The sequence below is a fragment of the Pelophylax lessonae genome, assembly GCF_965119305.1.
Source record: "Pelophylax lessonae genome assembly, chromosome: 13".
NCBI classification, from domain to species: Eukaryota; Metazoa; Chordata; class Amphibia; order Anura; family Ranidae; genus Pelophylax; species Pelophylax lessonae.
In genome coordinates this window covers 43,252,701-43,278,659 of record NC_138780.1, presented here as the reverse complement: position 1 = coordinate 43,278,659, position 25,959 = coordinate 43,252,701, and the positions used below count along the sequence as shown (strand labels likewise).

Below are 25,959 nucleotides of genomic sequence, written 5' to 3'. Positions count from 1 at the left end.
ACGCGCTGACTCCCCAGCTGACGTTTTGCCTAGGAGCGCCAGACTGCCGCCGTACAAGTGCGGCGGGCGGGCGGTCGGCACGTGGTTAAATTATGCGGTTCCTGCTTTGTTCACCTTCAACCGGTTAGTACAATTATATGGATAAATATTTAAATGTGATATACAGTGTGAATATTTGGAACTTATGATTGAACCATGTTCCTTTTTATACTAGACAGACTGATTGTAATCGGTAGTTCAATACCCCCGATAAAGAAATTAACCCTTATTTCTCTAAACGCGTTGGGTTTTGCTTCTGGTATTCAGTCACCGTTGGTTGTACAAACAAGCTATATACCGCATTGTTTTTATGCCTATATATTATGAATTGTATTTTATTATGTGCAGTACAATTTATTAATTTTAAATTGATCTTTCATTTATGCCCTATAAAATCCCACCCAAGCGGGACCAATACAAATAGATTTTGAGTTCTGGGATATGGGCAACTTTTTTCAGCGAGCAATTGTTGATGATTACTGTAGTAATGTCACTGGTCCCCCCAAAAGTGTCAAAAATGTTGGTTAGGTGTCCGCAATGTCGCAGTCCCGCTAAAAATCTCTGATCGCCGCTATATCTAATAAAAATAAAAATGACATTAATCTTTCCCCTAGTTTGTAGACGTGAACTTTTGCGCAAAGCAACCAATATACACTTATTGGGATTTTTTTTTACCAAAAATATGTGTTAGAATACAAATTGGCCTAAAATGTTGAAAAAATTTGATTATTTATTTTTTTATTGGGAATTTTATATAGCAGAAAGTAAAAAAATATATATATTTTTTTCAAAATTGTCGCTCTTTTTTTGTTTATAGCGCAAAAAATAAAAAATCGCACAGGTGATCAAATACCACCAAAAGAAAGCTCTATTTGTGTTAAAAAAAGTAACGGAGTGCCATCTCACAAGAAATGGCCTGGTCATTAAGGGAGTAAATCCTTCCAGTCCAGAAGTGGTTAAAAGGACAGGAATATGGCTGGCTTTACAATAAGTGTCTTCTAGCAGTTCCCAATTTTCCCTTAATTCCTACTGGGGAAAAAAATGGATTTTTGACTTACCGTAAAATCTTTTTCTCTTAGGTTAATTGATGGACGCAGTTCTCTGATGCATATCAATAGGGTTATACTGACCCCTACAGGAGTAGGACACTAGGCAAAAAAAAGTTCTGGCCACGCCTATGGGCAGTCCCAGGGGGTATACCCTCTCTCTTCCTGCATAGGATGTCAGTTTTGTATCAAAGCAGTGTCAGAGAAAACAATACCAACCCAACTCAAAATAGAGGGGCGGGTACTGCGTCTGTCAATGAACCTAAGAGAAAAGGATTTTACGGTAAGTCAAAAAGCCAGTTTTCTCTATCGTTCATTGACGGACGCAGTCCTCTGATGCATATCAGTAGGGATGTCCAAAAGCAGTACCACAAAAAATGAGAGGTGGGAACAGCAGAAAAAACAAGTCCCCAAGGCTAGACACAACCTCAAGGAAGGCCACTGGCAACCAATCAGAATTGATGACCCTCTATATAACCTCTCCCACATAGGAAGTACCTCCGTTTTTTTCGCCAGTGTCTAAAAGGTTAAGGTCGCTGTGGAGAGGTGCTCCACATGTTTGTTATGTTTCAAAGAAGAAGAAAGAAGATTATGCTATCATATCCCAATCAAAGATTGAATTTAACGGGTTAGCTATCGGATCCATCCAAAACAGTCACTGGACTAAAAGGATGGTATTAGACCCCATTCAGACTAGCGCGGTCGGTCGCTCGCCATTGAGTAGTACAGGACCCATTCTAATAGGAGCGACACAAGTCGTTCCGACTTAGAAAAAGGGTCCTGTACTACTTTGGGGCGACCTGGGAGTGACTTGCATAGACTTCCATTATGTGAATGAAGTCGGATCGCCTCAGTGTGAACCGGCTCTTACTGCTTGTATTCACATTGTAGCATATTATACAAAGTATGTTAAAAGTTTGTTTAAACCAAAATGTTACACTGTTTTTCTTACCCTGTATTGATTATCTGAAAAGCTTCAGCTGTGACAAACAAGACTCAGCCTAAACTGCTCTCTCCCCATTTGTTGGTGTTAGCCCTGGCACATAAGTGTTCACATAGTCGCCTCTGCTGGACATTTTAGCAGGTTTATGCAGAGTTTGTTTAAAGTATGTTTAAAGCATATTATTACTCTATGTGCTTACTCTGTGCTGATTATCTGAAAAGCTTCAGCTGTGGCAAATAGGGATGATCGAACGGTTCGGGTCGACCATCGGTTCGGCCCGAACATTGGGTGTTCGAGGTTTGGCCGAATTTAGAACTTTTTGCCCAAAAAGTTCAAAATTCGGCAACCAGAACCGACCAATATGCAATGGTTCAGGAAATGGGCTTTAAAAGCCCATGATTGGACCAGAACCATTAGCAAAAGCCAATTGAGGGGGCAGGAGAATGCTAGGAATGTGATTGGAGTGACTAGGGGGTCCCTAGACCAATCATTAGTGAATACGCCCCCCAGTATATAAGATAGCCCCCGCCATATTCCTAGCATTGTTATACAGGACATGGAAGAGAGTGGAAGCAGTTCTGTTAATTTTACTTTAAAAGTGTCATTTAGCATTTATTAGTGTGAGGAAAGGGATATCTAGTGTAGTTAGAGTGCTCCTTTACACTTTAGTTAGCTTCAAAAATGTTGTTTCTGTAGGGAAAGTGTGAAGTGTCAGGGTGACCGTAATGTAGTGTAGGGTGAACTGACAGTGACTGCTATGGCAGGGTGACCAAACCCTTCCATAGCAGGGTGACTGCAATAGAGAAAAGCTAGTTTCTCTGAAGTCACTTTCGCTGCAGGGATATGGCTTCGCCGCCGCCAGCATTATTTTTGGCTGCAGGTGTTGCTAGTGCTTTTTTGAGCACATGTTTGGAGTCAGACATGACATCTGAACATGTGTATAGGGGGTATATATACACACCCATGTCTGTATATATACACCTAGACATATATAGGTGTGAAAGGAGCAGAAAAAACTACTTGCGCTAATGAAATAATTAACACCAATATATTTCTGCTCCTATCACACCTATATATGTTTAGGTGTGTATATACATATAAGTATGTGTGTATATATACCACTATACACAAGTTCAGATGTTTTGCCTGCCTCCAAAGAACCCAAAAAAATGCCCAAAAAAACGCTAGCGTCCAAAAAAAAAAAACTCCCAGGTGTGTTGTTGCAGGCATTTTTTGGAGGTTTTTGGAGGCAGGCTAAACATCTGAACTTGTGTACACGGGTATATATACCACTATACACAAGTTCAGATGTTTTGCCTGCCTCTAAAGAACCCAAAAAATGCCCAAAAAAACGCCTGCTACTAAACCGGCAAGGTGTGAAAGGAGCGAAGCCATATTACAGATCTATAATTGCACTAATACAAATGTTCTTTTTTTCTGGTTCTGGACATGCTACAGAGCTGAAACTTCACAGGTACACCTTTTAGACCCCCCCAGACACAAAATCACACAAAAATAGTTCTTAAAAATTGTCATTTTTGATAGATTTTTGATAGAGAGCCAATTATTGAAAAAAAAAAAAAAAAAATGTATTTGGATTTAGTAACTGGGGGGGTCTAAAAAGTGTACCTGTGAAGTTTCAGCTCTGTAGCATGTCCAGAACCCCCCCAAAAAAGATCATATAGGTGTAAAAGGGGGTCCCACCATCCCTGCTCTACTGAAAATGATCTCTTTTTCTGGTTCTGGACATGCTACAGAGCTGAAACTTCACAGGTACACTTTTTAGATCCCCCAGATACTAAATCCAAAGAAATGTTTTTTTTTAATTTTTTTCAATAATTGGCTCTCTATCAAAAATTTTTTTGTGTGATTTTGTGTCTGGGGGGTCTAAAAAGTGTACCTGTGAAGTTTCAGCTCTGTAGCATGTCCAGAACCATAAAAAAAAGATCATTTGTATTAGTGCAATTATAGATCTGTAATATGGCTTCGCTCCTTTCACACCTTGCCGGTTTAGTAGCAGGCGTTTTTTTGGGCATTTTTTTGGGTTCTTTAGAGGCAGGCAAAACATCTGAACTTGTGTATAGTGGTATATATACCCGTATACACAAGTTCAGATGTTTTTCCTGCCTCAAAAGAACCCCAAAAAAATGCCCAAAAAAACGTCTGCTATTAAACCTGCAATGTGTGAAAAGCGAGAAGCCAACTACCTGTGTTCTAAGGCTGGCCATACACTATACAATTTTCTTGTTCAACTTTCCTTTAGATTTACCAAAACCATGTAATATAGGGTCAAACCTAAACACTTTCAATTTGTATGCAGTCAGGCAGGCCCTTGCACTACATAGTTTAAGGTAAATCTAAAGGAAATGGAATAAGAAAATTGTATAGTGTATGGCCAGCCTTAGTGACAAAATACAAACAATCTTTTTTTTTATGGTTCTGGACATACTACAGAGCTGAAACTTCACAGGTACACCTTTTAGACCCCTCAGATACTAAATCCAAAGTCAAAATAAAAAAAATCTATTTTTTTTTAATTTTTTCAATAATTGGCTTTTTTATCAAAAATGACAATTTTTAAGAACTTTTTTTTGTGTGATTAATAGTCCCTGGGGCATGACCCAGAACCCTATGCCCTTTTTATGGGCATTTATTAGGTTTTAGGACTTTAAAATTGTGTTTTTTGATTACCGAAGTTGGGGTCCATTGATTTCAATGGGGTTCTGAAATCCGGGCTGAACTTTCGGGTAGTTCGGATGTTCTGGCCGAACCGAACTTTTCAAAAGTTCGACCATCCCTAGGCAAACAGGATTCAGCCTAAACTACTCTCTCTCACCATTTGTTTGGGTTAGCCCTGGCGCATAAACGTTTGCATGGTTGCATCTGCTGCATCACGTGCCACGTGTCCTCATTTAAATATAGGCGTTCGCCACGTGGTGGACGTTGTCTAACGCGGTTTGGCGCGCGCTTGGACACCACGCATGCATAAAAGGGCACGTTCTGCAAGGAACAGTTTCCAATACACTAGCCTCTGCCAGGCTGAAAGGGGACACAGAGCAGCAGTAGCTGGGTTGCGTGAGTCACTGTGGGTGTATGTTACTGACACTAATAGGTCCTGTATCTTTGGTAAATCAGTGTTGTGTGCATTAGGCTGTATAAGCTTAGCACAGACCTTGAGTACACTTTAAAGGTAGTACCTCAAGTTTGTCTTGCTATAAAGCAATGTCTGCCCGAAAAAGGGCTGGAGGGAGCACAGTTGGAAAAGGCACTGTGATGCCACCGTCAGACTCTGAAGGCCCTAGTTGTGCTTCCACTGTGTCTACTCCTGATATGCCATCAGCGGGTTAGATCCCCCTCTCCTGAGCCGCCCCCTGAATTAGTTCAGGATTGGGCAGAAGATGTGGAAGATGTAGCTGAAGATGACCCTATAGAAGGTCAAGCTGAAACTTCCTTCCACTTCTGGGGAGTCAGAGTCAGAGGAATCTCTATCAGACTCTCAATCCCAGAGATCTTGCAAAGATGGTCCAGGCTGAGTTTAAACTCCCGCCCCTTGAGTCAACTGAAAGCTCTTTTTCCTCCCTTGGCTCACTGGCTCCCTTCCTCAGAGTCCTCGGTTTTTTCCCATGCATCCACTCTTGGAACAAGAAGTGTATAATGACTGGGATCATCCAGATAGGATGTTTGTTCCTCCTAAAAGGTTTTTCATTGTTATATCCTATGGAGGAAAGGTTTTATAAGAAATTGAATATTCCCACTGTGGATGCAGCCATTTCTTCAGTTAACAAGAATTTAACCTGTCCTGTGGATAATGCCCAGGTTTTTAAAGATCCAGCGGATAAAAAGTTGGAATCTTTATTGAAAACCTCCTTTGTGGTTGCAGGTTCTGCAGTACAACCAGCAGTAGCAGCCATAGGAGTGTGTCAGTCTTTGAAAGACCGCATAAAGCGAGTATCCAAGACAGTTCTTTCTCAAGGAGAGTCTGTGGAAGATCTGTCAGATCTACCTCGCACTTTGTGTTTCGCAGTAGATGCTCTTACGGACTCCATAAGGCAAATGTCACAGTTTGCGCTGATGACAGTGCATATGCGCAGAATCCTTTGGTTAAAGAGATGGTCGGCAGAATTACCATATAAAAAATTACTGGCTAGCTTCCCCTTTAAGGGAGAACGCCTTTTTGGTGATGATCTGGATAAGTACTGTATATCCAAAAGATCTTGGGGGGGGGGGGGGATTACGTTGCTCCCTGTAAAAAGGAAGAGCAAGCGTCCTTCCTTTAAGATCCCCAGAGCACACATCATACCAGTGCTTCCAGTTCCAGGCAGTGGCGATGGCCTCAACCATCTGCATCCAGACCCAAGCCCTCGGGGCAAGGTCAGAAAAAGCCCTGGGCCCAGAGACCAAGTCTTCCTCCAAGCCCTCGCAGTGAAGGGGCGCCCCCACTCACCTGGGTGGGGGAAAGGCTCCTGCGGTTCTCAGGGGCTTGGGTGGAGTTGATTCAAGACAACTGGGTTGTGTCCACCATTTCACAGGGATACAAGCTGGAATTACGGGTGTTCCTGCATCCTCGGTTTGTGAGGTCAAGTATACCAACAGATCCCCTAAAAGAAAGCTCTCTTTTTCAGGAATTAGACCAGCTGAGAGCTCAGAGGGTGATAACTGAGGTTCCAGAAGACGAAAGGTTTCAGGGGTTTTACTCAAACCTATTCGTAATCCCAAAACCAAACGGGGATGTGAGACCTATTTTTGATCTCAAGGCGCTGAATCAGTTTCTGAACGTTCGTTCGTTCCGCATGGAATCAATTTGTTCAGTCTTAACCTCCCTTCAGGGAGAGGAATTCCTAGCATCCATAGACATCAAGGATGCATATCTTCATGTGCCTATATTTTAGACCCATCAAAGATTCCTGCGTTTTGCGATTGGAAACCATCACTTTCAGTTTATGGCCCTGCCCTTCGGGTTGGCCACAACAACAAGAGTGTTTAAAAAGATCCTAGCTCCAGTATTGGCTGTTCTAAGATCCCAAGGGATATCAATTATAGGATATCTAGATGATCTATTACTAATAGATCGTTCGGCGTCAGCTCTAAGCCAGAATATCCTTCAGACTGTACATTTTTTGAAACGTCTGGGTAGGATACTGAACTTAGCAAAATCAGCATTACAGCCAGTCCAGCATCTGGAATACCTGGGGCTTCTTGTCGACATGGTGCAGGCAAAGATATTCTTGCCAACAAGAAGGGTCTCAGACCTGAAGGATAAGGTTAAGTCTATAGTAAGACTGAGATATGCATCTATACGTCTTTGCATGACGTTACTGGGGAAGATGGTGTACACATTCGAGGCAATTTCCTATGCTTAATTCAATGCCAGACCCTTGCAGAACAACATTCTGTGTGCGTGGAATGGAAAAAATTCAGTCGTTGGACTGATTCTTATCTCTGCTACCAAGAGTAAGACGGAGTCTGAATTGGTGTTTGTTGACCCGAAATCTGGAGAAGGGGAAAGGTGGTGACTACGGATGCCAGTCTCTCCGGCTGGGGAGCGGTTCTAGAGGAAGCCTCTGTCCAGGGGAAATGGTCTTGGGTGGAGAGTCATCTCCCATCAACATTTTGGAGATTTGTGCAGTCAGTCGGGCGCTGAAGTTCTGGACTTCGGGGTCACCCTGTCAGGGTGCAATCCAACAATGCTACCGCCGTGGCTTATGTCAACCATCAAGGAGGCACAAGGAGTCTATCAGCCCAGAAAGAGGTGGATATCATCCTGTCCTGGGCAGAGAAGTTTGTGCCATGCCTGACAGCAGTGTTCGTTCCAGGAATAGAGAACTGGCAGGCAGATTACTTGAGCCGTCAACAGATGTTTCCGGGGAAATGGTCCTTACATCCTGAGATTTTTCAATTGATTTGCTTACCCTGGGGGGTCCCAGATGTAGATCTGTTGGCATCCAGGTTCAACAACAAATTGGATAGATTTGTGTCCAGGACCAGGAATCCACTTGCAGTGGGAGTGGATGCCTTGGTGACTCCTTGGGAGGAGTATTCCCTGATCTATGCCTTTCCTCTGGTACAGCTGCTATCGCATCTGTTGCGCAGGATCCAACTGGAGGGGAAACCAGTAATTCTGGTAGCTCCAGCTTGGCCGAGGAGGATTTGGTATGCACTAATCTAGAAGTTGACAGTGACGAGGCCCTGGGTCCTTCCACTGCGTCCGGACTTGCTCTCTCAAGGTCTGATATTCCACGCTGTTATACAGTCTCTAAATTTGACGGCTTGACTATTGAAGCCTTAATCTTGGAAGAGCAGGGTGTGTCTGGTCCAGCAGTTCATACACTGATAAACGCCAGGAAGCCAGTCTCTAGAAATATTTATTACAGGGTCTGGAAATCCTACATTGCCTGGTGTGAAGCCAGGAAATGGCATGGGAAATTTTCAAAAATATTTTATGCAAACTCACTGCAAAATATATTCCCATGGGTAATACGTTTAAAAGGCTAAAAATAAAACCTACGTGACTCACGGCCAAGGTTAAAAAAGCTATAAATAATAAGAAAAGAGCTTTTTAAAAAATATAAAAATGAAGGAACACTATCATTGTTTAATTGTTACAAAGAATACAACAGAATATGTAAAAAGGAAATTAAGGACGCAAAGATTCAAAATGAACGACAGATTGCAAAAAATAGTAGGACAAACCCCCAAAAATTCTTCAAATAAATTTAACAGTAAAAAGGTTAGGTCTGAGCATGTAGGCCCTTTACAAAATAATCAGGAGTGAGTGACTGGGGACAAAGAGAAGGCAAATTTATGAAATACTTTCTTCAGCTCTGTATATACAAAGGAGCATGGGGGAGCTCATGACCATAATGACGATGGTATTGACATAGCCCCAAATGATCCACAATGGCTAAAAAGTGATATGGTCCAGAAATATTTAGACAGAATAAAGGTGGATAAAGCATCTGGACCTGATGGCATCTACCCAGGCATCCTAAAAGAATGTAGTGCTGTAATTTCAAAACCTTTGTTTCTAATTTTTAGGGGTTTGTTAAGGACTGGAATAGTACCACTAGATTGTGGGCCAATGCGGTGCCTATATTTAAAAAGGGATCAAAGTCTTTGCCAAGTAACTATAGACCTGTTAGTTTAACTTCTATAGTTGGGAAGATACTGGAGAGTTTAATAAAAGACCACATAGATGAGTTCTTGCTGGAAAAAAATAGTTTAAGCAACAGACAGCACGGATTCATGAAAGACAGAAGTTGTCAAATAAACCTGATTTATTTTTATGAGAAGGTAAGTAAAACCTTGGACAGAGGGGTGGCTGTGGAGGTAGTATACTTGGATTTTGCAAAAGCGTTTGACACAGTTCCCCACACACACGGCTAAAAGCGTTTGACACAGTTCCCCACACATGGCTAATGTGTAAGGTAAAGTCTACTGGTTTGGAAAGATCAGTTTGTAATTGGATAGAAAATTGGCTAAAAGATAGAATTCAGAGAGTGTTGGTTAATGATTCTTACTCTGAATGGTCTAAGGTTATCAGTAGTGTACCCCAAGGTTCAGTGTTGGGACCCTTACTTTTTAATATCTTTATAAATGATATAGGGTCTGGGATTAGAAGTACCATTTCAGTCTCTACTGATGTCACCAAGCTTTGCAGTGGACTAACTTCTTTACAGGATGTCTCCAACTTACAAGCTGACCTCAATGCACTGTTTCATTGGACAACTATGTGGCAAATGAGGTTTAATGTTGATAAATGTAAAGTTATGCACTTGGGGGCAAAGAATATGCATGCGTCATACATACTAGGTGGAGTAGAACTGGGGGAATCCATAGCGGAGAAGGATCTGGGTGTTCTGGTAGATCATATGTTTAATAATAGCAAATAGTGAAAATGTGGAATAGACTCCCTCAAGATTTGGTTCTGGCTAGCTCACTAGATTGCTTTAAAAAAGGCCTGGATTCTTTCCTGGGTGTACTTAATATAAGTGGGTACTAAAATTCTTTTAGGTAAAGTTGATCCAGGGAATATCCGATTGCCTCTCGGGGAATCAGGAAGGAATTTGTTTTCCCTGCTGTAGCAAATTGGATCATGCTTTGCTGGGGTTTCTTCGCCTTCCTCTGGATCAATTGCAGGTATAGGATTGTGTATATGGGATTGTATGGTTGGGTTTTCAATACTGTTTGTTTGTTTGTTTTTTTTTGTTGGTTGAACCAGATGGACTTGTGTCTTTTTTCAACCTGACTAACTATGTAATCCCCGCACATATATCATCGGGAGAATTCCATCCTTCCTGCAAGCAGAGGTAGATATGAAGTTAGCCCTGAGCACAATTAAAGGGCAGATTTCAGCTTTATCGTTTTTTTCCAGGAACCGATCGCTTCCCATTTGTTGGTTCAAACCTTCATTCAGGGAATATTGCATTTGCTTCCTCCAGTGAAGCCACCGTTGTGTCCTTGGGACTTAAATTTGGTGTTGGCAGTTTTGCAAAAACAGCCTTTTGAACCTTTGGTGCAGGCTCCCCTCATTCTTTTGACCAAGAAACTGGTCTTTTTGATTGCGATAAGAAGAGTATCGGAACTAGCAGCTCTTTCTTGTAAAGAGTCATTCTTGATTTTTTATCAAGATAGGGTGATTTTATGTCCTCACTCAGATTTTTTAGTGTCCGCCTTTCATTTGAATCAGGACATTATACTACCTTCTTTTTTTCCAGATCCTCACTCAGAGGAGGAAAAGTTATTGCATTCCCTTGATGTAATGTGTACACTTAAATTTTATATACAGGTAACAGCTCATATTTGTAAGACCGAGAGCTGGTTTGTGCTGCCAGAAGGCCCCAGAAAGGGGCTGGCAGCATCTAAATCTATGATTTCCTGTTGGATTTGCCAGGTTATTACCCAGGCCTATGGTTTAGTAAGAAAGGTTCCACCTTTTCCTGTAAAGGCACATTCTACCAAAGGAGTAGGTGCCTCTTGGGAACATCGCCATCAAGCCTCTATGGCTGAGATTTGCAAGGCCGCGACCTGGTCGTCGGTGCATACGTTCACTCGTTTCTATAGAGTGGATGTTGGAGTCTGCTTTTGGCCGCAGTGTACTGCAGGCGGCGGTGTAATCCTTCTGTTAAGGGTCAGATGGCGGTATTTTTTGGTGTCCCCCTCCCCTCAGATGCATTGCTTTAGGAGGTCCCATATGTTATGATTATGGCTCTGTGTCCCGTGATGTACGAAAAGAAAAATAGATTTTTAATTCATACTTACCTGTAAAATGCATTTCTTGAAGTACATCAAGGGACACAGAGGTCCCTCCCCTCTTCTATGGGGTCTTTTATTGCTTGCTACAAAACTGAGGTACTTCCTGTGTGGGAGAGGTTATATAGGGGGTCATCAATTCTGATTGGTTGCCAGTGTCCTTTACCTATAGGTGGCCTATATAACCCATATGTTATGATTATGGCTCTGTGTCCCGTGATGTACTTCAAGAAATGGATTTTACAGGTAAGTATGAATTAAAAATCCATTTTTTGGTACATTGTTGCATGACCGCACAATGGTCAATTGTCGTCATGGCCTGGTCAAGAAGGGGGTAAAAGTGCCCAGTAGGCAAGGAGTTAATCATACCAGTGTTAAATGGTTTCTCTCATTCATGTAAACTGATACATTCTGCTGGAGAGCTTGTGCTTTTGAAAAGACTTGCTTGCTGGTTCTCCAGATGAAAATAGAGGATTGGTAGAAAAAGGAAACTTGTTGCAGGCATCTGTATATTTCATATATGGTTCCTGCGCTATCTTGGATTCCTCCAGCTACCCTGATGCTGCACCACTGGAACTGGTACTATAAAACAGTTATGTATAATACTTATAAGGGGGGTTGTGATCCGCTTCAAGGTGTTATAAAATATATTAAAGTGCTTGTGGTGATTCACCTCTAAACCAATAAATCAATATATGTATCTAAAAATCATTCAATCCTGTTATATATTCCAAAATATATCTTGTTGTGTGTGAAATATAAAGTGCTTAGTAGATATCAAGTGACTTAATTAGAAACTTATTAAAACTAATAGGTGCTTCTCCTACGTGCTTCTATAAAGTGCTCTGTGCATACAGTGACAAAGGTGTATATAAGATGTGAATCAGATAAAATCAATAAACGTTCCAGCAATAAATGACAATGTATCAAATATGTGCAAAATCGCAAATGCGCATATAGCTGAATGTCTATTCCAAAATGATATTTCAAACAGTTCTCAATCAGATAGGAGAAGCACCTATTAATTTTAATAAGTTTCTAATTAAGTCACTTGATATCTACTAAGCACTTTATATTTGCAGGCATCACATCCAAGATTTGCGCTCATTCATAGAAAAACCTCTATATACTCAAATTATATATATATATATATATCAAGCGATCAATAAAATATAACAATCAATTGTGCAGAGGATCATACAATTAAACATCCAACTAAACCTGTGTAAAATAATAACATTAGAAGTCCAATGGTAGGCTTAGGTGATTTGTCCTAGATCTGACCTTTGTCTCTGGGGCTTATTCACTCTTATACCTCCATATGAAATTAGGAAAATATATTTATTTCTTTACAATAATCCTGACAAATCAGACTGTAATGTGTGTGGTGAGCTTAATAGATATCCTGGAGGATGCTGGGAAATAGTGTGAGATAATTCTGCTGAGATCTGATGACTGTTTATATCTTCTCTTCTAGGATCAACGAGTACTTCTTGTCAGTGAAATCCAGAACCAAACTAGAAAAGCTGCAAAAGCGCCGACCAGGACTGAAGATTAATATGTGGTGACCCCGGAGGAAGAGACTCAGCTACAGCTGTGAATGGAGGAGGGACAAGGCTCTGGATGAGGATGAGATATAGAAATGAGCAAATCCGATCCAAGAGGAGAATGAATCATCACAGATGAACTAATACACCAGGACAGGATGGGGGGGGATTCTGTTTTGTAATGAAGGAAATAAAAACATAATCTGATAATAAATATAATCTTTCGTATAAAACCGGAATCAGGGAACACAGCCAGCATGCTGACTGAACGTGCACTGTATGTCTAGTGAAGTGCCAGCAGTTACATGACTGGGGTATAAAAGATGATTTTGTCTCTATAACTGCTTGACCAACACTCCCCCTTATTTCTTTACCCAAGTAAAACACTAGACACCATAATTGGAGTTTAAATGGCCAAAGCAGCCTTTTATTAAACCAACTTGTATAAATAACATATATAAATCATACCAGAGATAGTCAGTACATTCTGAAATCTGGAGCCTCCAAGGTCCTTGTAGGCACCACTACTTCACGTACCTGCTTCACCAAACTTAGGCCTCCAGCCGCAAAACACCGACTCGGAGACAACACCACTATTAGCAGATACAACCCAGACAAACCACAGGGAGCCGTACCCAAGACGGGTCCCTACCAATTTTCATTTATCAAATAAAGCACATACAAGGACCTTGTACCCCGCCACTGGCGCACAAACATGACACCTCGTGTTTGAGCGCCCCACCACCCTCGCAGGGCCCTATGCCTGCCATCCTCCACCAGATGTCACCCATCAATACACAATTTAAACAGGGAAACACCATCACCACATAATCACTGTCAGGTGTCCTGATCCAAACTCCCAGGCCTGACCCCCCAGACCACCCACCATCACCACAAAACCAGACTCCGAATGGATGTACACCCTCACCCTATGTAACTTATCAATTGAGTGAACCATTCCCATTAAGCCTGTGCTACCATCTCTAACCATGAAAGAAAGGGAGCAGGGAAGGAGAAACAAAGATTGTAGAAAACACAGTGGAAGTACTCCAGCATCTCCCACCTGGATATAAGACCCAAACCATCGTCCCCTGCCTGTACCGGCAACATATCAGTAGCTCCGATGCGGCGCAGGAATTGAGGAAAATCTGCCACCACACCTTCACACCCCCACCAGGCGTCCCCAACTAGCGAACAGTTCCTCCTAATGCATAATATTTTCCCTGGCCACACATACACTCTACAGGCCATCAAAACAAAGGAATGCTCCTTGATCCAAAACAAGGAGAGCTGCACCTGTAAACGAAACAAAAACCCTGACCTGGGCCGGTTGAGCACTACCCAGGTAACCAAACTACAAGGGATACCGAAATGAAAAGTATTTATCCCCTTCCAAAATCAAATTGGCTGGGGGCAACTGCAAAACCAGCCATACGAGGATTGCCGTCTACTAACAGAAGCAAAAGCTAGCTGCAGCCGTCGTTGCCCCACGGAAAGACAGTGAGAGCAGCATCCACAGCACGACACCCCATGGTCAAAGGAACCAAACACTACGACTAGGCGAAACTCCCGCGAAAGCAAAAAAAGGGGGGGGGATCCCCGCAAGGGTGAATGGAAAACAAAGAGTAATCCCCCATCGCAGGACAGGAATAAGCCCCACACCTGGAAACTGTCACGCCCACAAACCACATCCCCATAGGAAACGTATTGGACCCGTAGTCCAAAATACAAGGGGAACAGGAGACACCGAACCACCTGGTGCTGCGTAACATCCCACTACGGAAAGTGGCACCAACCACTCGTAGAAAGAGCAACAGGAAGCCGCCTGGAACCACACCACCGCATAAGGTGATGAACTACCCTCCTACAATACCCGCCCCAAAGGACACTTCCGATAGAAAGGATCCCGGCAATGGCAGGGCACAAAAACAACAACCCCGAGGAAACCCCGTATAGATCAAACCCAGGCATTCGAGAGGGGATATTAATCAGTGGTGAACCCAGCATAGGGACAAACTTGTCAGAGAAAGGGGATGCAATAAGACACGTGGACATGCACGAAAACTGGCGGAAAACGGTGCAACCTGAAAATACGTGAGTGGTTCATTACAATCAAACCAGCAGGGATGTGGAATTCCATTCCACAAGCAATGGCATGAGCAGGGCACATCAATAGTTTAACAAAAACTAGTAGATGGGCGCCCTAAAGCCCACAACAGAACGGGGTGTACAATGTACGGTTAACCGCAAACACCCACCTACCCATAGTAGGTTGAACTGGATGGGACTGGTGTCTGTTATTTTAAAACCCACAAACTATGTATTAAGCGACTATGTAACTAATAGATCCTCGTTATCAGCACAGAACCCCAACGGTGTGAACAGCAAAGGAGAAGCCCGCGATTGACGATGACACAGGCCCGAGCGGTGACCTAACTATCTGAAATAAGAAAATTAGAGAAGGGCTTGGACAACATGGACCACACCACCCACACGATTTAACAAACTGAACACTCACGGTCCACCCTGGAAAAAACTGACCATAGATACTGCTAACTGACTGACGAAGCAGCTCCAAAGAGGTCCCACCAAGATTCGAACTCTGGATTGCTGTAGTCAAAGTACAGAGTGCTAACCATTGCACCCTGGAAGCAGCTAAGCAAAATGCCCCCCACCAAACCCAACCAATCACGAATTGCCGGTGCCACCCAGAAACCTTTTCCACAGAAACTGAGAAAGACATACACCCGAGAGCCAATACCCCCCAAGCGTATGTACGGCATAACAAAACATGCGCATATGCCAGCAAGCCATGACAATAAATTACGGCAAGCAAACTCGTGGCATAGAAGATGCCGAAACTCCGACAACTGAAACTGCAATGACCTGAGGACACAATGAAAAACCGACATACAGATAACCAAAATACTCCCCCCAACCGGTCCACAGCAAGCACAACGGGATAAAAACCCTCCCAGAGAACTGACAGAAAACCTGCCCCCCCCCCCCCCGCCCCTCACCGAGGTCAGGGGGAATCGTTGCAACTCCCCAGTAAGTGCGCACCATAACACCCAATCCCGCCAACCACTCTGGAGCAAAAACATCGGTGGCCTCCCCCAATCACGCCGACTTAACCCCGTGTAGGAATGCGTCCTGCATGATTACACAAGCAAAATCAGGTGTGTCCCACCAAAAACCGAGGCCATCACCGAGCAATAGCACTGCTCTATTAAGTGTCCCTCGCAGAGCCTGGCAAGTCAACAGCCAATCCCACATATGGCAGCCTACCACAGCCCCGGCATCGATTAAAATGCAGAGAAAGCGGAAAAACTGGCAAATGAAAAACCAAGGAATGCAACCTCGGCCTACCGCATGACAAGTGGGGGTACCCACTGCTACCTAAACAAGGACCACCTTAATGACCCTAGGGGATGTAAAACTAAAAAGTACACCAATACCCCCAGCCGCGCACGGACCATCAAAACAGCGCACCCAGAAAATAACCAGACCTATACAAAGACTGTCTATCCCCCAAAGGATAACCGAAAGATTCCCGGGTATAACGAAACAACCATTCCTGAAAGGAACTTAAAATTGTAAACCAGGACCAGGAGATCAAACACCACCCTGGCAAGGCCGATCCACCAACTAAGAGCCTGGTCCTCAGGCCAAACCCCACTGAAACTCCCCAGAGGGACAGGCAACAAGAGAACAAAATCCACGCTATCCAGCATTGCCAACAATTAGCAAAGGCCTGTACAGCATGGAACATTGCCCGTGCGCAAAGCTGAAAAACGGATACAGCGCTCGGGCAAAATAAAGAATGAATCAGCTTTTTTTTTTTTTTTTGTGGTATAAGATACGCAAATGGGGGGCGACATCCAAAAGGGGAATCCACAAAACCTTCCCAGCGAGGGGTCCGAAATGGACGAGCCACGTGACCCAAATTACTGTACCACGGACATCGCAATCGAAAAGAAATGCCGCAGGGTCTAACCGCGGACAGCAAGCGCCTGCATGAAAAGGAACATCAGAAGCCCATCTGAACCAACCGAACCCTAAGCCCAACCCTGCGTACACCGAACAGGCCGCACCATGATCCAAATAGCCACCTAGCAAAGAAAGCGTCCGTGTCACCTACCACAGCCCACCCTCCATTAGCCTAAGGCTCTCAAGCCATAGCGCAATCCTAGAAAGCCACCATAAACCCAGCGAGCAGCTCCACGAGCGCCCCAGTGGCTAAAACCACATAAAACAACCGTCCGTGGTCATCTACCCCAACAACCTGGAAAGATGGCAACGGCACCAAGCACCAATACCCACCTTTCCTGCTGGCCTGCATGATCTCGCCGTACTTACCCTCGGTCAGGTTGAACCGTTCCGCCGGAAGCAACAGGAAAAACGCCAAGTAAATGATGGATATATGAAAGACCGCGCTACCCTGATAATTTCCTGTGACAGTATAAATAAAAATAAAAATATGAAAAATATAAAAAGTGCCTGTGCAATCTTATACCAATGCTCATATAATAACTTAGTAAGATGGATAAACAATATATATAGTACTGTGAGATACCGTGATTCTTCTTAAAGTGCAACGTGCTGATGATACATATACTGTGTAATATACCACTCAGAAGATAAATAAATAAAATATATAAGTCCAATGCAAGCAAGTCCATAAAGTGAATACAAAATGGTAAGTGCAAAAAACGTGCTCAAACACTGCCGGTGTGGGGATAAAAGTGCTGCGTGCCGGTGATCCTTGGGTTCTCACTCTGTGCCCAGGGGTAAGGTACCACACTTACCGGAAGGTGTGGATTCCAATGGCATACGCCAAGAGGAATCGAAATCGCTTTGTCTGCTGCTCCTGTATATCGATAGGTGGGTGGACGGTCTCCTTATGGATATAGGTAAGCGTTCAGCATGGAAGAAAGAAGGTAGAAGCTCCTCATAGTGTAAAAAGGTTTTTCCTTTTATTGAACTTCAACTTCATAACAACAATTCAACATCAATCTTCCCATACAACTTCCAATAATAAATCCATAAAACCCCCGATCGGTACTGCAGACTTTAAAAACACTCCAAATGTGGTAAAAAACACTCCAGATAAAAACGTAAGGTGACACAGCAAAAACAAACTCGACCCAAAAAATGAACTGTGGGGTCAATATAGTAATGAGAAACGCTCTTAGAGCTCCTATGGTGCCTCGCGGCTGGGATACCACATAGGATGCTGGCTGTAACCGCTGACTCGCGCCGAACCCGGAAGTCGGAATCTCGGCGTGCGGTCCAGCTACTGACTCAGAGCGAGGCAACGTGCGTGCCAACTTGACGCGTTTCGTCAGAGTGTGACGTCTTCGGAAGTGGCACGTACGTTGCGTTCCAGCTTGGTTATATGGAGGAGTGACCGCTGTGACGGTATGCGAGGTGAGATAGTGGATAATCGCTATATTTCACCTCGCATACGTTCTGTGGTGAGAGACTGAACCGGAATCCGGCCCGGGTTTTTCCAGCCTCTGTGACAGGCTAGGTTCCGGTCCAGAGATTGTGAGTTACCTGAGTCCATGCTCAGGTGGACTTTAAATTAACAGGAAAAGAGCACAGAAATGCTCTGGCCTGCCTGAGTCTCAGGAGGGAATCTGAGAGAGGAGCTGTGTGTGGACTTTCAAAAGAACAGGTTTGCTTTACTATGTGTTTTTGTGGGTGATGGGGACCAGCCCCACACTGTATAGTGAGGATAACCGTTGTTTAGTTTAGTGCCGGACGGCAAGGATTTATTTTATTGTTTTGTTGTTTTTGTATCTTTGCAAACCTCTGCTGAAATAAAGCTGGCAATCCACCAGACTTTAAAGAAACTACCTGCGTGCTGGCCTTAAGTTCCTGTGAAAGGTGATCCCTGTGAGCTAATCTCCCACACGTGGTGGACTCAGCGGGCACTTTCTAAAGATGGAGGAAATGCTAAAGGCCCTGCTACAGGCCAATGCAGCTCAGCGAGAAACAAACCGCCAAATCGCAGAGGCTGCTAGAGCACAACAGGAGGCTACTGCAGCACAGCTGGCAGCACAACAGGAGGCTACTGCAGCACAACTGGCAGCACAACAGGAGGCTACTGCAGCACAACTGGCAGCACAACAGGAGGTTGCTGCAGCACAACATGCAGCCCAGCAGGAGATGAACCGGCAGTTTGCAGAGGCTCTGCTAGAGTTAAAGAATGAAGTTGCATCTCCTGTGCCAGCTGAACCAAAATTGGTACGTGCCTCGTACCACCTGCAAAAGATGACACCGGCCGATGATGTGGAAGCATACCTGGCGACTTTTGAGAGAGTCGCTGTCCGTGAAGGTTGGCCAAACGAACAGTGGGCGGGTCTGTTAGCCCCATTTCTGACAGGAGAATCGCAAAAAGCGTATTTTGACCTGGACCCAGATAAGACCCAGGACTATGAGACTCTGAAAGTGGAGATACTCGCGCGCTTGGGTGTCACCATGGAAGTCTGGGCCCAGCGCGTGCATCAGTGGACCTATTCCAGCAGCAAGCCACCCCGTTCTCAAATGTTTGACCTGGTCCACCTCACCAAAAAGTGGTTGCAACCAGAGACCTTGACCGTGATCGTGGAGCGTGTCGTAATGGACCAGTACCTGAGCGTGCTCCCTGCTGCTCTGAGGAAGTGGGTCGGACAGGGGGACCCCAAAACTGCAACCGAATTGGTGGACCTAGTGGAGAGGTACAGTGCTACGGAGGACTTGGTGAACACGTCTACGCCCCACTTCAGTGTGTCTAGGGGTGCAAGATCGCCCAGCGGTTCTGGTAAGACTGTTCCAGGGTTAAAGTGCATGGGGAAACTAGATAAGACTGTTGTTACCGCTAATGAGACTGTTGGTCCTAGGCCTGGAGACTGGCCAAAGAAGCCAGGAAGGTCTTTGGGACCACTAAGAGGACTGGGGATAGAGCACATACAGTGTTTTCGCTGCCATGCATTTGGGCATATTGCTGCAAACTGTCCTATAAATGATGAACCTATGCAATGCGATTTTGCTTATAGGAAAAGACGCATATCTTTGTTTGCACAGGTCGCATATACTGCTTCATGTCAGAGTCGCATTGAAAAGCAAATGTGTGTTATTGCAGTGGATGGAAAGCCGCTCACAGCCCTGCTAGACTCTGGAAGTGTAGTGACCCTAGTCAGAACTGATTGTGTAAATCCCACAAAATTACACCCCAGCACTATTGGGGTCATTTGCATCCATGGGGACACTCGGGACTACCAGACAGCAGTGGTTGAGGTTGATACCCCTTGGGGCAGTGTGACCCATTCAGTGGGGGTGGTGCCTTCGCTACTTCATGAAGCTTTAGTGGGGAGGGATTTCCCCCACTTTTGGAGGTTGTGGGAGAACAAGGGGAGGCTGGTGGAGAGAGCTCCCCCTGCTCCGGAAGCACAGGAACTCTCACCAGACCCTTTTTGCCAAAGGGAAGGAAACCCTGTTGGGGGAATCGAGGGAGCTGGAGATCCTCTTCCTTTCCCTGTCATGGCTGGGAAGCCGGAGGACCTGAAAGCTAGCTCCCAGCCAGAGGGTAATGAACAGGAGGACATTTCTGGACCTGACAATGAGAGTAGCCAGAATGTGGTACCCGACTTAGAAGTCAGGAGAGAGGATTTCTGTACCGAGCAATTACGAGATGTCACCCTCCTTAGAGCCAGAGAAAACGCTAAGATGGTGGATGGGGAACCAGTAGATCCTCACTGGGCGGTGTCTTTTCCCTACATGGCCGTTAAAAACAATTTACTGTATCAAGTGATAAAACAGGGAGAGGATGAGGTTGAACAGCTGCTGGTTCCCAAACCCTTCAGCAGGTTGGTCCTAGACCTGGCCCGTGGTCATGTAATGGGGGGACATCTCGGTATCGAAAAGACCAGGGAGAGAATCACCCAAAGATTTTTCTGGCCCGGGTTGCATGCAGATGTCAGGGGGTACTGTGAATCATGCCCTGAATGCCAAATGTCGGCACCATCGCCCCATTTTCGCAGTCCCCTGGTCCCTCTACCAATCATCGAGGTTCCTTTTGAGAGGATCGGCATGGACCTGGTGGGGCCGGTAGTGAAGTCTGCCCGGGGTCACCAGCATATTCTGGTAATCCTAGACTATGCGACATGCTATCCTGAGGCCATACCCTTGCGTAATACTTCCGCTAAGACTATCGCCAAGGAGTTAGTCCAGGTGTTTAGTCGAGTGGGAATCCCAAAAGAGATCTTAACCGATCAGGGCACCCCATTTATGTCCAGGGTTACCAAGGAACTGTGTAGATTATATAAAATCTCCCATCTCCGTACCACTGTCTACCACCCCCAAACGGATGGTTTGGTCGAAAGATTTAATAAAACCTTGAAAAGTATGCTAAAAAAGGTGGTTGACAAAGATGGGAGAAATTGGGATTTTTTGCTCCCATATCTTATGTTTTCCATACGAGAGGTTCCGCAAGCATCCACAGGCTATTCTCCCTTTGAGCTCTTGTATGGTAGACATTCCAGGGGGCTGCTGGATGTTGCCAAAGAAACATGGGAAGGTGAGGCCACCCCATATAGAAGCATCATAGAGCATATCTCCCTGATGCAAGATAGAATCGCTGCTGTCCTGCCACTGGTACGAGAACATATGGAGCGAGCGCAGGAGGCCCAGAGGAGGGTCTATGATCGGGGTGCCAGAGTCCGTACTTTCAGCCCCGGGGACAGAGTGTTGGTACTGGTTCCCACGGTTGAAAGTAAGTTTCTAGCCAAGTGGCAGGGTCCCTTTGAAATTATCGAGAGGATAGGAGAGGTCAACTATAAAGTCTACCAACCAGGGAAAAGGAAACCACAACAAATTTATCATGTGAATCTCTTAAAGCCCTGGAAGGACAGAGAGACTTTATTGGCTGAATCTCCGGCCCCAGCAGACCGGGTGCCGGTGACACCTGACGTCCCCATAACAGATTCCCTGTCGGTGGCACAACAAAATGATGTTAGGGGGTTTGTGTACAAAAATAGAGACTTTTTCTCCCCCTTACCTGGACTGACCAATGTGATCCAGCATGATATAGTGACAGAACCAGGGGTTTGCGTAAATTTAAAGCCATATAGAATCCCAGAGGCCAGGCGAGAGGCAGTCGCAAAGGAAATAAAAAATATGTTAGAGTTGGATGTAATAGAAGAGTCCCACAGTGAGTGGTCGAGTCCCATAGTATTGGTCCCAAAACCTGATGGCACTATCAGGTTTTGTAACGATTTTAGGAAACTCAACAGTGTATCCAAGTTCGATGCATACCCGATGCCTCGGGTCGACGAACTCGTGGACAGGTTGGGACAGGCCCGCTACATAACAACCCTAGATCTAACGAAAGGCTATTGGCAAATACCCCTAACTGAATCAGCCAAAGAGAAGACTGCCTTTTCCACTCCTGAGGGCTCGTTTCAATACAAGCGGATGCCTTTCGGTCTGCATGGGGCCCCTGCATCCTTCCAGAGAATGATGGACAAAACTTTGAGACCACATCGCTCATACGCAGCTGCTTATTTGGACGATGTGGTCATCCATAGCCTAGATTGGGACTCGCATCTGCCCCGAGTACAAGCAGTGGTAGATTCCCTTAGGGAAGCAGGTCTCACGGCCAACCCAAAAAAGTGTGCCATAGGCTTGGAGGAGGCCAAATACCTTGGGTATGTTATTGGTCGGGGACTGGTCAAGCCTCAGACCAATAAGATTGAGGCAATTCAAAAGTGGCCCCAACCGGTAAACAAAAAACAAGTTCGGGCCTTCCTAGGCATTACGGGGTATTACCGGCGGTTTATACCTAACTTTGCCACCATCGCCGCCCCTCTGACTGACCTAACGAAGGGTAGAGGGTCGGTCATGGTCAAATGGAATCCTGAAGCGGAGGAGGCGTTTCAGAGGTTAAAGCAGGCCCTTTGTGGACTGCCAGTGCTGGTGACTCCGGACTTCATAAAGGAGTTTGTGGTACAGACTGACGCCTCCGAGGTGGGCCTAGGTGCTGTACTATCCCAGAACAGAGGTGGTGAGGAGCACCCGGTTGTATACCTGAGCCGAAAGCTAAACAAGCATGAAAAAAACTATGCTATTGTTGAGAAGGAATGTCTTGCTGTTAAGTGGGCTTTGGACTCCCTGAAGTATTACTTGTTGGGGAGGTCGTTTAAGTTGGTCACTGACCATGCTCCCCTAAAGTGGATGTGTGACAACAGGGAGAAAAATGGCCGCGTGACAAGATGGTTCCTGGCTCTACAACCGTTCAAATTTACAGTAGAGCATAGGCCGGGCAAGCTCCAAAACAATGCGGATGCCCTCTCCCGCATGCACTGTATGATTGGGTCTATTGCTCAATCGCCGGCGCTTGAGCAGAGGGGGAGGATATGTGACGGTATGCGAGGTGAGATAGTGGATAATCGCTATATTTCACCTCGCATACGTTCTGTGGTGAGAGACTGAACCGGAATCCGGCCCGGGTTTTTCCAGCCTCTGTGACAGGCTAGGTTCCGGTCCAGAGATTGTGAGTTACCTGAGTCCATGCTCAGGTGGACTTTAAATTAACAGGAAAAGAGCACAGAAATGCTCTGGCCTGCCTGAGTCTCAGGAGGGAATCTGAGAGAGGAGCTGTGTGTGGACTTTCAAAAGAACAGGTTTGCTTTACTATGTGTTTTTGTGGGTGATGGGGACCAGCCCCACACTGTATAGTGAGGATAACCGTTGTTTAGTTTAGTGCCGGACGGCAAGGATTTATTTTATTGTTTTGTTGTTTTTGTATCTTTGCAAACCTCTGCTGAAATAAAGCTGGCAATCCACCAGACTTTAAAGAAACTACCTGCGTGCTGGCCTTAAGTTCCTGTGAAAGGTGATCCCTGTGAGCTAATCTCCCACACCGCTTACTTCCGCTCTTTTTTTCTCTCCATCTCGTATTCCCCTTTCATGACCCATAAACCGGAAACAATTCACTCGATTCATGGTCTGTCTATTGCGCTGCCCTATTGCTTTTTGCCCTATTTTTATTTATTGTGGCCATGTATTTTACCCCTAATGGCAACGTGTGAAAATATTAATGTGCTAATAAATTATGAATAAATATGCACGTAAGCCTCGATCGGCTGATTACCTATATAAAAGCTAGAAGTATTTAATTAAATTATCAGCAACTTTGTATATAAATCCCTATTTAAAGTGCAATGTGGTGATATTGGTCTATGAACAAATGTTTCCATTTGTATATGTACTGTATATGCTTATAGCCCAGGTAATGTCATAACTGCATGTATAAATATATATATCTTCGTGTTTAAAATGGAACAATCATCCCCTTTTTCCCAAGTGAATACTATAGTGCTTACCCATACATATGACGTGCTTAATGTAATAAATATAACAATACTACAAAACATTGCAAATATATACTAGAATGGTTTCCCATACATAGACATACTTAATATAATAAATATAACAATACTATAATACAATGCTTAAAATTCAATAATTAGATAAAAAAATTCAATAATTAGATAAAAAGCAATTTATGTCCAAGTCTTTGTTCATTCCCTTCGGCTGTAGAGTATCAAGTTCACATATCCAAAAGGTTTCATTCTTTGATATGGCTATTCTCCTGTCTCCCCCTCTCCAATGTGGTTCCACTGTGTCAATACCACAAAATGTGGCTAGTGTGGGATCCCTATTATGGTGAGTTCTAAAGTGCATAGATAGGCTATGTTTCTTGAATCCCTTTCTTATATTATTTAAATGTTCCCCTATTCTAATACTCAATTTTCTAGTCGTGCGGCCTACATATTGAAGGCCACATGGACAGGTAACCAAATATGTTACATGTGTAGTAGCACAAGTGATAAGTTTTTTTATTTGGTAGTCTTTGGATGTGGTGTGGGACTTAAAGGAGGTTTGTCTCCTATTCTTCATTTTAACCGTTTTGCATGCTTTGCATTTTCTGCAAGCATAGAAACCTTTAAAGTCCAAGAAGGTTGATCCCAACGTCTTAGGGGGATCTGGAATGTTGTGGATAAGTTTGTCTCTCAGATTGGGCACTCTACGATATATAAAGGCTGGTTTTGGAGGTAATATTGTTTTGAGGGTATTATCTCTCATTAATATGTGCCAATGCCGTTTTATTACCTTTTCTAATTGTCTGTAATTTCTATGGTATTGTGTGATAAATGCTAGGTTAAAGTGATTGGTGCTAGGTTGATCGCTCTTCTCCTTATCTACTAATAGCGTTGTTCTATCCATTTTGCCGATGTTATCTCTCAATGTCCCTAGTTCTCTTTCATTATACCCCTTATTAACAAATCTGTCTATTAAAGTATTAGCTTGTTGCACATAATCATTGTCATCTCTACAGTTTCTGCGCATTCTTAGTAGTTGCCCCTTGGGAATGCCATTGATCCATCTGGGGTGATGGCAACTGTGAGTGGGTATATACCCATTACGATCTGTTCCTTTAAAAAAGCTCCTAGTATAAAAATTACCCTGCTTAAAATTAATAGTAAGATCTAAAAAGTTAACTTCATTTTTTGTCATAACTCCCCATAAAATTTATTTTATAATTATTAATATTCATGTCATGCATAAAAACTTTTAAAGATTCCTCCGTTCCTGACCAAATAATAAAAATGTCATCGATGTACCTTTTATAAATTACAAGATCCTTAATATTCTTTTGAAAAATCTCTTCTTCCTCCCATTTACTGAGAAATATATTGGCTACACTGGGGGCGTACTTAGCCCCCATGGCTACGCCTCTGTGTTGCCTAAAATATTGGCCCTCATGCCAGAAGTAGTTGCTCCCCATGGCTAGGTCCAACATTTCCCCTATTAAGATTTGTTGATCGTGTTTAAGATCTGTCTTTTCTTATAGGGCCCACATGACTGCTCGTAGGGCATCTGTTTGATCTATATTAGTGTACAACGACTCAACGTCTATCGTAGCCATAATTAAATTGGAGGTGCCTGTAATTTCATTAAGGATGTTAATTAATTGTTTACTGTCCCTCAAATAGGCCGGGTAAGTCTGTGCTAGGGGCTGAAGATAGAAATCCAGGTATTCCCCTATTCTGGAGAAAATGGAATCTATTCCATTGATAATGGGTCT

The 25,959-nt window shown here is 44.0% G+C and overlaps 1 protein-coding gene and 1 long non-coding RNA gene across 3 annotated transcripts in view; one reads left to right on the top strand and one right to left on the bottom strand.

The window, feature by feature from the left end:
- The window catches only part of LOC309569625 (NACHT, LRR and PYD domains-containing protein 3-like), a 540,899-nt gene extending 528,008 nt beyond the window's left edge, over positions 1 to 12,891 (top strand). For both annotated transcript variants that reach the window (XM_082275519.1, XM_082275518.1), the window contains one exon: positions 12,755 to 12,891. In XM_082275519.1, the coding sequence (XP_082131645.1) occupies positions 12,755 to 12,845 (91 nt within the window). In that variant the 3' untranslated portion in view covers positions 12,846 to 12,891. The remainder of the gene's footprint in view (positions 1 to 12,754) is intronic.
- Positions 12,840 to 25,959, bottom strand: part of LOC309569626 — a 29,917-nt gene continuing 16,797 nt past the window's right edge. The window contains exon 2 of the long non-coding RNA XR_014226077.1: positions 12,840 to 13,133. This is a non-coding gene — a long non-coding RNA (uncharacterized lncRNA). The remainder of the gene's footprint in view (positions 13,134 to 25,959) is intronic.